The sequence below is a fragment of the Microcaecilia unicolor genome, chromosome 1, assembly GCF_901765095.1.
Source record: "Microcaecilia unicolor chromosome 1, aMicUni1.1, whole genome shotgun sequence".
In the NCBI taxonomy this organism is placed as follows: Eukaryota; Metazoa; Chordata; class Amphibia; order Gymnophiona; family Siphonopidae; genus Microcaecilia; species Microcaecilia unicolor.
Genome location: NC_044031.1, coordinates 645,455,318 through 645,467,747, shown reverse-complemented (window position 1 = coordinate 645,467,747; position 12,430 = coordinate 645,455,318). Strand labels below are relative to the sequence as shown.

General features: G+C 45.2%; 1 protein-coding gene across 2 annotated transcripts in view; it reads right to left on the bottom strand.

Annotated features, from left to right (window-relative positions):
• The window catches only part of TMEM132A (transmembrane protein 132A), a 129,487-nt gene that overhangs the window by 52,188 nt on the left and 64,869 nt on the right, over positions 1–12,430 (bottom strand). For both annotated transcript variants that reach the window (XM_030222217.1, XM_030222209.1), the window contains exon 2: positions 8,222–8,433. In XM_030222217.1, the coding sequence (XP_030078077.1) occupies positions 8,222–8,433 (212 nt within the window). The remainder of the gene's footprint in view (positions 1–8,221; positions 8,434–12,430) is intronic.

The following is a 12,430-nucleotide window of genomic DNA, read 5'->3' as shown; positions in this document are numbered from 1 at the left end:
GGAAATACCAGAGCAGTATATTCATAGAGGAACCCATAAAGCCCTGCAGTCAGCTCACGATCCCTAAATCCACACCTTGACACATCTGAACATCCACACTGTAATGATAACAAAGGAATGGAGCAAGGACCAAGTCAGCATTCTACAGATATCCAGAGACGGAATGACAGACCTCTCACCCCAAGAGGAAGTTAGACCCCTCATAAAAGGAGCTTTAACTCCCTCTGGAACCATCCTGCCAGAAAGAAGATACGCATATCCAATCGCCTCCTTGATTCAATATGCAATAGTAGCCTTAGATGCCGCCAAACCTTAGCAGGCTCCACCGAACAGAATAAAAAGGCGGTCCAAACGCCGACACTCTTCTGTCCTCCACAGGTACTCCTGCAAAGTACGCTGCATGTCCAGCTTATGGAGTCACCGCTGCTCCTCTGAGCCCTGAGAAGAACCCAAAGAGGGCAACCCAACCAACTGATTCAAGTGAAAGGGCAACAGGACCTTAGGCAGGAAAGAAGGAATCGGGCACAAGGTGACTCTTTCCTTGGAGAACTCCAAGAACGGTGCCCTGCACGATAAGGTTTGCAATTCCCACATACACCTAGCCAAAGTTATGGCAACCAGAAACACAAAATTGAGAGTCAAATCCTTCAGAGAAGCAGACGATAGCAGCTCAAACGGTGGCTGAACCAGGCTCTTGGATCCAAGATGGCGGCGGTTTGACTCGCGCCTACAGACGTGATATCATTAGTGCTCGTGCAAACTCTGGATAGAGCTCCTTTACCTGTCGTTTCGATGGGAAAGCGTCGAGGGAAAGTCAGGGATGTTCCCTCTGACCCTGGCGGAAAGCCCCAGCTCATACAGCCGACGCTCGGACACTTTGTAATTGCGTCCGGTTCTGGTTTCACTTCAACTCCTGCAGCTGGTGTCAGCGTCTCAGCGCTGACCGACAGTGGAGAAGGGGCTTCCTTAAGCCCTGTGTTACATGCAGCCGCCCCCCCCCCCCCCCCCCCCCCCCCGAACCAGGCAGAGAGAGCTTCCAGGCAAGTCCTGTCGCTTCCAACCGAAGTGGTGAGGGGAGCGAGCAGGGAGGGAACTTGCTGGCAGCAGGGACATCGGTTGAACAAATGACTGGACCAGAGAAGAAAACAGCTCCATTTGTGGCTTCTACAACTGTGAGTATCCTGGAACAAGTTGTTCAAGCACCTCTCCTGGCTTCTATTGGAGGGAAATATGAAAAACCTGCTGCAGTGACTTTGGAGTCACTTTGGGATTTGAACTTCACAACTCTCTCAACTTTGCAATCTGCTATTTCAAAGAATACTGAAACTATTAAAGTTTTAGCTGAGACTGCACTTAAACAATTGCAAATGACTGAGGTTCATGCAGCTGAAGTAAAAACCCTTTCTGAAAAAGTTGAAAAAATGGAACTTGTGGAAAGATCAATGATTAAAGAAAGGAATTTTGCATCTAGACGTATGGAATATTTGGAAAATCAATCCAAGAGACTTAATCTTCGTATTATAAAATTTCCAAAGTCACCACTGTTGTCCCCAATACAAATGATTAAGAAATATCTTGTCGATATCTTGGGAATGGCTGAGAATTCATTGCCTCCATTACAAGAGCATATTATATTCAAATCCCTGGACAAGTGTAATGAATTTGACGGACTTCCTGGAATCATCATTGGAGGTGGTCACGTAAAGGTCTACTTTGTTAGTGACCTTCGCATTAGAATTGGATAGAGATGAAATGCTCAGATTATCCTTAAGACATTTAAATTCTTTATTTTGGGGCTCAAAAGTAAGGGTTTTCCCGGATTTCTCCAGGGAAACCCAAAAGCGACATAAGTCATTTCTTGCTTTGTGTCCTAGGGTGATAGCCCTGGAAGCAAACTTTCTTTTGAAATTTCCTTGTGTGTGTAGGATTTTGCTGCACACAAAACAGTGGAGTGGAGGAGTGGCCTAGTGGTTAGGGTGGTGGACTTTGGTCCTGAGGAACTGAGTTCGATTTCCGGCACAGGCAGCTCCTTGTGACTCTGGGCAAGTCACTTAACCCTCCATTGCCCGCCACATAGCGCCTGCCTTGAGTGGGAAAGTGCAGGGTACAAATGTAATAAAAATATCAATTATTTGAACCCTAACAGTTGGATGATTTTCTAAAAGGAAAAGAAAGTACTATTGTGAAAGTTTAAACCCGAATGTAACACTGTAAAGCAGCTTGGAGTAAGTAAGCAGAACAAGGCGCAGTCTTTGGTTTAATATTATTATAAGCTGGTTATTATTAGCTTGATTGTATTTCCTAATTCTTGGATTATTTCTTTAATTTGTGGACGATAGTATTTTGTCATTTTCTTATTACTTGATTTTTTTAAATGTTTTTCAAATATTGTGTATTATTATTCTTGATTGAATATTATGTATATTAAAATGCTTATTAAAAAAAAGGTGGCTGAACCAGATCTGAGAGGACAAGATTAAGATCCCAAGACAGAAATTGAGCACACATTGGCGGTTGAAGGACACCTAGCCCTTGGAAGAATCTGACAAAATCAGGATGACTCGCCATGGGCTTACCCTTGACTCAACCTTGAAAGCAAACTAAGGCAGCAACCTGAACCTTAAGGGAAGCTAGGGCTAAATCCTTATCAAAACTGTCCTGCAAAAAAATCCAAAATCTGCGAAACTGATGAAACCAAAGGATGGACATTACGATCCTTACACCAAGCCTCGAAAATTCTCCAGAACTGAATATAAGCGAGAGAAGTAGACTGATGTTGAGACCATTGAATGGTAATAAGAACCTTTGCAGAATAGCTTCTCTTTCTCTGCGCCCTTTCAAGAGCCATGTTGTACGATAAAATTGAGCTGAATCCGGCAAGGTGACCAGGCCTTGAGTTTGAAGGTCCACCAACATCAGTAGTCTCAGAGACGAGTCCACCAAAAGCCACAACAGATCAGCAAACCACAGTCTTCTTGGCCAATCTGAAGCCACCAAGACCACCAAACCATTGTGACTTCTCGATTTGCTGGATGATACGACCGAACAAGGGCCAGGAAGGAAACATGTAAAGAAGACCCCGGGATGAATCACAGCATCTATTCCTTCCAAAAGATCATCCTTCCGTCGACTGAAGAACCTCGCCACCTTTGCATTGTGTCACATCATCATCAGATCCATAACTGGCACACCCCACCGGTGAACAATACTAGCATATGCCTCAGAACTCAGAGACCATTCCCCTGGTTCCAGAGTGACGACTGAGGAAGTCCACTTGAACATTCTGTGTCCCGGCCATGTGAGCTGCAGAGAGATCCATGAGGCGACTTTACACTCATTCCATGAGCAGAGCTGCCTCCTCCACCAACTGAAAACTCTTTGTACTACCCTGGCAATTGACATATGCCACAGCTGTAGCATTGTTGGACAGAATTTGCACTTTTCCCTCAAGAAATCTCTAAAAAGCACAGAGCACCAAGTGAATTGCTCTGGTTTCCAGGAGGTTGATAGAACAAGCCGCTTCCTCGTGGGACCAGAGCCCCTGAGTCAACTGTCCCAGATAATGGGCTCCTCAGCCCCTGAGACTGGCATCTGCTGTCACCATTGTCTACAGTCAACTGAACTCCCTTGGAAAGACTGGCCTCTAGAAGCCACCAATTGAGACTCCAGCAAGACGATGCCCGGAATGGCAATCTGTTCTCCAAAGATCCAGACTGAGCGTTCCAGCGGGATACTGGGGACTTCTAAAGAGGCCTCTTATGTGCTCTGGCCCACAGAACTACCTCTAAGGTTGCTGCCATGGACCTCAGAACCTGAAGATAATCTCATGCCCGGGGAACTAGACAGTGAAGGAGAAACCGAACCTGATCCTGGAGCTTGAGAATCCAAGACAGTGGAAGAAAAACATGACCCCAAAGAGTATTAAATGAGATTCCTAGATAGTCCAGAGTCTGAGACAGTTCCAGGCAACTTTTGAGTGGATTCACCACCCAACCAAGGGACTCCAGAAATTAACTACTTGAGCTTTGACTAAGCAACTCTCTTGAGAGGACTTCGTTCAGATCTGCCAGTTGTCCAGATAAGGATGCATGAGAATGCCTTCTCGGCAGAGAGCTACCGCAATCACAACCATCACTTTGGTAAACATGCGAAGAACTGTCGCCAGACCAAACAGTATGGCACAGAGCTGATAATGATTTCCCAACACTGCAAAGAGAAGAAACTTCTGGTGACCTTGACGGATTGGAATGTGTAGATAAGCCTCCATCAAATCCAATGCCATCAAAAATTCCCCTGAATGCACCACTACAATGAACAAGTGAAGAGTTTCTCTGTGAAAAGGGACTACATGCAGAGCTCGATTTACAGACAAGATCCAAAATGGGGAAAAAAGTGCCATCTTTCTTTGGCACCACAAAATAGATGGAATAACGACCCGTGCCTATCTCTGTGGGAAGAATCGGACACACCACCCGCAGATGCAGTAGCCTGTCGAGGGTGTCCCTGACTGCCCCCACCTTTATCCAGGAATGGCAGGAAGACTCTAGAAAGGCATCCAGAACAGTGTGCACGAACTCCTAAGTGTAACTGTTGCAAATTATCTCGAGGACCCACTGGTCCAATATAATCTGGGCCCACCACCAAAAGAACTCTCGCAAACAAGCTCCCACAGGAATCAGAGGTTGGGCCCCAACACCTTCATTGGGAAAGGCAACTTTGGGACTGAGATTCGGGTGTAACATCCCTACCACCATAGCGAGCACCAAGAAACCTTTGAGAAGTAGCCAGCCTCCCAGTGTGGAAACAGCTAAAAATCTCTTGCACTGCTTCTACCTGCCAGAAAACCACGGGCCCCCAGACCGAGGATGAGTCTCCAGCAGCCGTGGTACCTTAGACTCTCCTAAGCTCTTCACCAACTTGTCCAGTTCCTCCCTAAACAACAAGGTACCTTGAAAACAGAACTTACTACGCTTGGACTTGGAAGCGGCATCAGTCAAACAACCATGAAGCCACAGGGAATGCTGAGCTGCCAAACTCAGAGCCACAGACTTAGCCGAAGCTCTAAGCAAATCATAGAGGCATCCACCAAAACGGCGGAACCCATCTCAATTTTAGAGATCTCTCTATCCACTAAAGAAAAATCATCCGACACTGTATCCAACACACGCTCGACCACCGAAAATATGCCTGAGCCACCAAGCCCCCCCACAGATAGTAGCTTGAACCGCTAAGGCATAAACATCAAAACAATGCTTCAACAGTGTCTCCATTCTATGATCCTGAGGGTCCTTAAGGGCAGTACCCCCATCAACCAGAACTGTAGTCTTCTTATTAACTGCCAACACCACCTCGTCCACAACTGAGGACTTTAGCAAAGCTTTATCTTGCTCTGGAACCACATAAAGCTGGACCATGGGCTTGGCTAAAAGGAAAGGAGAGTCAGGAACCTCCCACTGAGCCTGAACAATCTCCCTAATGTCCTGATTCATTGGAAAAGACTTACCAGACTTGCAAATGCCTTTTACCAAGGGGTCTAAAGATCACTGTTCCGTAGTCACAGTCTCCTTCTCAAAATTAAGGGTGGATGAAACTAAAGAAATAAGCTCTTGCAAATCTTCTTTGTGGAAGACACAGACCACTAAGGGGTCCTCCCCTGGCAAAAGGTCCTCCTGTGGGGAAAAAGGGTCTCCAAACCCCTCCTGTTCCCTGTCCTCTCAAGGCCCCTCATCTTCACCATCTAATAGAGGATCTGAACCACAAAACTAGAGAAGCCTCCTCTTTCTCCTCATCCCAAAGCACTTGAGGGCACTTGGACAAAGAAGCAGAAGACCCCCTTCAGTAACCCGGAACTACTTCAGAGAGGGGAACCGATTGCTTTAAAAGAAATGCCTCGTATATGACAAGCACAAACTCCGGAGGAAATCCCCCCTCCTCCCCCACAGGGATCCCTCCCTGCATGGCCTCCAATACTGAAGAGGGGATAGAGGACTGTGGCGGAAGCCTGAGAATCTACATTGGTGGCAGTTCCTGCCAAAACGGGAACCACCAATCTGGAGGAAGCTGGGTCCACACATGGAGCCGCGGACCCAATATCTCCACCGCACATCGACTCTCTGGGCTCAGCCAACCCCATGGACACAGTCGCTGTACAAACTTTACAAATGCCAGCTGCAGTTACCCCCACCACTGAAAAACAGCGCATCTCTTGAACTTTTCCACCATGCCACACTACCTCTCACTGTCCAAACTCTGTGGAGAGACAGCCACTCTCGGTGCACCTAGCAACTCTGCTGGGAAAGAGAAAACCTGTTGTGTTTTATTGGGGTTTTTTTTAACGTGGCTGTCTCCCCTCAGCTCTCTAACACCCTTCACACAAAGGGGTTGAGGCTCAACTTAAAGGTACCAACAGACAAGGGCCCCCCCCCCCCCCCCACAGGACCCTCGGGGACCACCAGGGGGGAAAGGGGGAGGGACTTGGCCACTTGAGTTTGACACCCCCAGGGCACCAGAGAACCCCCACAGGCCTCAGCCCCTTTCAGCAAAGGGAAAACTGCGACAGATAATCAGCCAGACAAAGAATTTAAACCTCTTTTTTTTTTTTTGAAAGAAAAAGAACAAAAATAGAAAAGGAGAAAACAAATGACTTAAGGGCTCACTAGATCTATCATCTGCTGGATATTGAGAATAATAATTAGAGCTGAGGATGGGTAAGGACCTTATTGGCTCATGCAAAATCAGAGTGTCCACCTGCCGGTAGGCTTGCAGAACTACTACTACTACTACTTATCATTTCTATAGCGCTACCCATCAGTCTTCTGGGCTGGTCCGGAGGGAAGCTATAGAAAGCTCCATTTTGTGCTCTGGCTCTGCAAGCAACCCTGCACCTGGCTCTCTAACCCTCTGAGTCTGCATTGTCTTTTTACTATACTATCCTGTACTTTACCCATTCATCAGCATTTTCTACAGCTCAGTACTAAAATTCAGCCCTTCTTGGTCTTAAGGGTTGACATGAAGCTTGGGGCAGCACTCCTGGTTCAGTTGCCTCTTCATTGTAAGTGTTGATTTGTTTGTTTGCATTAAAGAAAAGCTGGAACTAAGGGTTTTGAGTCTCCATTTGGTGAATGTTAAGATATTGATTAGCTCTTTGCAGTCATTGTGCTGGGCATCCTTCAGAAGGCAGTAGAGAGGGTATGACACTAGTGGGAATTTTATATTGATTTTATGAATATGTCATACTGATAATTTATATCATACATTATCTGATATTGTAACATATGTGTTGAGTGTGTGTTTGTTCTGTATAAAGGCAAGAGAAAACCGAAATGACACTACGGGCTCAATATTCAGAAAATGCTGAGCTCCTAAATTTATGCTCCTAGGTTAGCCTCCTTAATGTGTGCCCTATTTTCAGTCAAATTTAGGAGCATAATATTTCAGCTGAAATTCATCTTAATGTAGGAGCTTAAAAGTTATACTCATAAATTTAGATCTGCCATTTATTTGCCTAGATTTATGAGCCTAATGCTGAAAATCAGTGTTAAAGCTCCTAATCTTTTTTCCCTACCCTAAATCTGCATCTGTTACCACCCATTTTATATGCTCCTAAATTTAACAATTTAGGGAAATTTTGAGTAAATATTTATCACTCAGACCTAGTAAATATTCAAAGAGCCAATTGATGAACGTAATTTTCCAAGTTAGGAGCATAAATCCTTTCAACATCGGGCCCTACATAATGCAGGCAGAAGCATAACCAGGTTGTGATGCCGGAAGAGAGGAGAGGCTCGCGCATGTACTACGTAGGTGCAACAGACCGCCTGAAAAATAGGCGCTAGCACCATCTGAAGTCTGTTTGGGGGAGCAGTCGCTCCCCTGGCACCCCACCTAGCTACGCCTCTGAATGTAGGCTTCATTACAAAACATGTTATCTCCTGCCAGCAGTCAAAAAACAAAATCCGACCAGAGACAAGGAGCAATGCCAGAACCCTGGAAAGCCCTTATTTCTCTTCTCTGCACTGTAGTAAGTTTTTTACTATTATTTTAAGAAAGTATATATTTTATTTATTTTTACATTTATATCCCGCTTTAACTCAAAGTATTTAACCCAAATATATAGTAACTGCCATGGCAATCACATTCTCTTGAATTGAGCTAAATTGACAGAAATAGATGGGAAAAGACAGGCTGACAGTAGCTACACTCGCCTCCCATCCTGCATTACCTGGCGGGCAGTGAAGGGCCGGTAGGTAGCCCTGACAACCGGGGTGTGCGATCCCCGGTGGCTGAGCAGGTAAGTCTCAGTTCGGGATCCCAGTGAAGTATTTCCCTGCAGATATCGACCCATCTCTTGCAGGCGGAAATACTCTGGAACATCCATCAATTCCAAGCCCACTGGGAGGAAGACAGGGTCTGTCACTGTGGTCTCACAGCACGCTATCACAGGAGAGAGAGAGAGAAACAGAGTGTTACAGCGCACAGTCACATAAGAAACAAAGGCATTGGCAGATCATAATGTATGTCTGTGCACTGTTCTCTACTCCAAAGTCTGACAACATTTCTTCAAATTCAAACATGGAACCAAAAAAGAAAAAAAATATCAAATAACCTTAGAAAACAATGAGCAGCAAAAGCTAGATCAGCACTTCACAACTTTATGTTATCTCTTTTTATTCACCCTACAAAAAAAGAATATTTAATACTGGTGTCACCTAGGTCTGTGTCCTGAAAATGGCCAGGACAGATCAAGATCAAGAATGCATAGGTTATATTGCATCATACTATATGATATGAGTTTGTCTTGTTGGACAGACTGGATTGACCATATGATATGTTACTCACGTTGCCTTAGTTCCGGTAATTAAAATTGATCGTAAGCTAACAAAGGAACCTTAGAATAATCATCTAGTAAAAAGCTGTTTCTGGACCTTGAGAAAATTGGGAAGAATCCATAAATATATTCAACCAGATAAGTGTAAATTAGTGGTTCAATTCCAGATCCTGAGCAAACTATACCCCCCCCCCCCCTTTTTACAAAGCTATGCTAGCAGCTGCCAGTGCGGTAATGCCGACAGCTAGTGCGGCTTTGTAAAAAAGGGGAGGGGGTAGATTATTGTAATATAGTCTATCTGGGCATTTCGAAATACCTATGGAAAAGACTGCAGTCCGTTCAGAATGTAGCAGTTTGTTTAATCTTTCCTCTTAAAAAATATGATAAGATAACCCCTTTTTTATTTTATTGCATTGGCTCCCCTAGAAGCCAGAGTTCTATACAAGCTATTTAAAATCTTTCATGGAGTATATGCTTCAACTTATATGTATGTCAGCAGTCAACCAATATCACCTAACACGCAATTCTACGGTTTTATCCTTTCCAAATCCTAGAGGTATTTCATCTGTGAGAGTGTTTTCCTGTATTTCCTTTTCAAGATGCTAGAGCCTGCTATACTCTACCTAGTGAGGTAAGAATCGTATCTAGCTATGCTATTTTTAAAAAAGCTATCAAAACTGTCCTATTTTGAAAATATCTTCTACTAAGACGGCATTAGGTTTGCTATTAGTATGTCTTTTACCTTGTATTAATCTGTCATTTCCTAGGTATATAATCCAGACTTCTTGATTGTAATCTGTTTAGAACCATTGACAGGAATTAGTGGAATATAACTGGAATAACTGTAACTGTGACAACACAAACTCCCTCCACTATCAGGCACTTTAGGGTCCTTTTACTATGCTGTGGAAAAAAGGGCCCTGCAGTACCATGCGTGGCCATATGGGGGACAGAACTTACTGCCACCCACTGAGGTGGTGGTAAGGGCTCCCACAGTAACCGGGTGGTAACCGGGCAGCATGCAGCGATGCCCAATTATCACCAGAATAGTGCTGCGCTACTAAATTTAAAAATATTTCCCAGCACACCGGAAATGACGCATGCTCAAGCCAGAACTACCGCCGGCAGCCGCACTGGGCCAGCAGTAATTCCGGGATAGCGTGTGGTAAGCCCGCGTTTGGCTTACCAACGCTTTGTAAAAGGGCCCCTTTGTGAAATAACACCAACCCCCTAAAAAATACTCTCAGTACCCATGAAGCAAACCTGCCATAGCAAAACACCACTAGTTCCCAACACTCAAACAGCAAAACTACACTACAACGTGTTTGGCACCAACGCAGTGCTTGGACCAGGATCACGCGTGAATACTGTGTTCTGTTGGGAGCCTGTATTGAAACTAACAACCAGCAAAAAGCAATATTTGGTTGTCTTTACAAACCTCACATTGTTGGTTCTTTTTTTTCTGCATACATGATATCATCCTTAGAGACTTTGTGGAAAGGACCTTTATGAGATTACACACCAGTTTGTGTGTGGTTGTTTTGGGGTTGTTGTTTTTTTTTGTTCCTCTCAAACGTATGACTTTGGGCCCTGTTTACTAAGCAGCGTTATAGGCATGTTAACATTTTGAACGTGCGTTAACCATGTACGTGCCTACAATATCCTTATAGGCGCATTTATGGCTAGCGCAGACGCTAAGTGTAGGCGGGCTAAAAACACTAACGCACCTTAGTAAACAGGGCCCTTTGTATGCAAATAAACTTTTCTGAGTCTGAATCAGACAGGCCTCAGCTCACCGGGCATCCCCAAGCCCCCACCCTTTTACACAGACAGGAACACATCAATTCAACTTCAGGGAGGGGGAGACAGAAAATCAAAACAAGAGGTGTAAAAAGAAGGGCTAGAGACCCAGAACACCAGCAGGAAAGCACAGATTCATGTGGCAGCTTTGTCCAGACATACACACTCACACAGGCAGAAAGAGATGTGTATACACAAAGAAACTAGACTCCCAAGAAGCCAGGCTCTGCATAGAGTGCAACACCGGAGAAACAAACAGAAATGTATTTCCTCCTTGAACCATGATACATTCGAAACTATCAAAGAGTAATCCCACAGGGAAAAAAAAACAACTCCATATAATCCTGGAGGCAAAGCTCAGAAACAGCAGCTAAAGCAGCAAAATGTGTGCTATTCTACCACCAGACCAGAAACATGCTCTGTCCAGAGATGATTCCGAACATCACCAGAGACTGGATCTGTAATTCTGTTTCATTCTTTATAACTATAGAGCAGTCTTGTCCAACCTATGGCCCGTGGGCCAAAACCCAGCCCACCAACTTCATTTTTCTGGCCTGCAGAAGCTCGATAGAAACACAGATTTCTGCAGCAAGATCCCTGCTTCCCTGCCACAACTCCTCTAATTGCGAGCTTGAGCCACATGGCGTAGAACTTTGAGTTGGCCCCGCAGTTTCAAGTCTCATGAGACTTGATATCGAGAACCCAATCTAAACTTCCAGCACCCCGCAGCTCAAGCGGGCAGTTAGAGGAGCCGTGGCGGGGAAACGGGGATCTCGCTGGAGGACTTTGCAGCTGAAACCATGTGGGATACGATGAGTCCAACTAAAACAAACGAGGACTCTGTTGTGTTCAACTAATATTAAACTGAACCAAAGAAGGGCGAAGGTGTGTGGTGGTGGTGGGGGGGGGGAAGGGTTTGCATATGAGAGAAAGAGAGAGACAGAGAATGGGTAAAGGCAAGGGGGCACGTATGAGAGAGAGAGAAAATGGGTGAAGGCAGGGGGACATATGAGAGAGAGGGAGAGAATGGGTAAGGCATGGGGGGGCACATATGAGAGATAAAGGGTGAAAGCACGGGGGCACATCTGAGAGAGAATGGATGAATGCATGGGGGGGCACATATGAGATTCTTAAGCGTGAGTGCGTGCCCGCGTGTTGTGGCCTTCTGAATGTTACAAAATATAAAATGTGGCCCCCGATGGAAAAAGGATGGACAACCTTGCTACAGAGGGACCCTTTGGCCCTGCATGGAGTAAACTGCCTTGGTATGAGGAAATATATTCAAGGTTCTTACAGAAGCTTCTTGTTGACGGAACCCCTATAATTCTGAGATCCTGAGTACAATAGAGATAACAGCAATAGGAGTTATCCCTAACTGCAGCTGGCTTTGTTCTGATAATCCTATACAATAATTTGCACTTCCGTCTGGATGCCTGGGTTCATAACACAGCTCCCACTGGTCCGCCCTGGGGATGACATCACAGGGCGGACCAATGGGAAGTGAGAGGGAAGGGAACCCAGCACCAGCCACCGGAGGTGAGTAAAGAATCCCTCCCCCCCCCCCCCCGAGTTATTATTATTATTACATTTGTACCCCGCGCTTTCCCACTCAAAGCAGGTTCAAAGCGGCTTACATAATAATATGGATTACAGAGTATTGATAGAGAAAATGTAAGTTATTTATAGCAGAATAATAAAAGAGATAGGTGAGTAGAGATGAGCAAGGGTGAAGGGAGTAGGAGATGTATGAGGAAGGGGTAGGTGAGCATTAGAAGGGGGTAGAGGAAGGGGGAAGGGACAGGG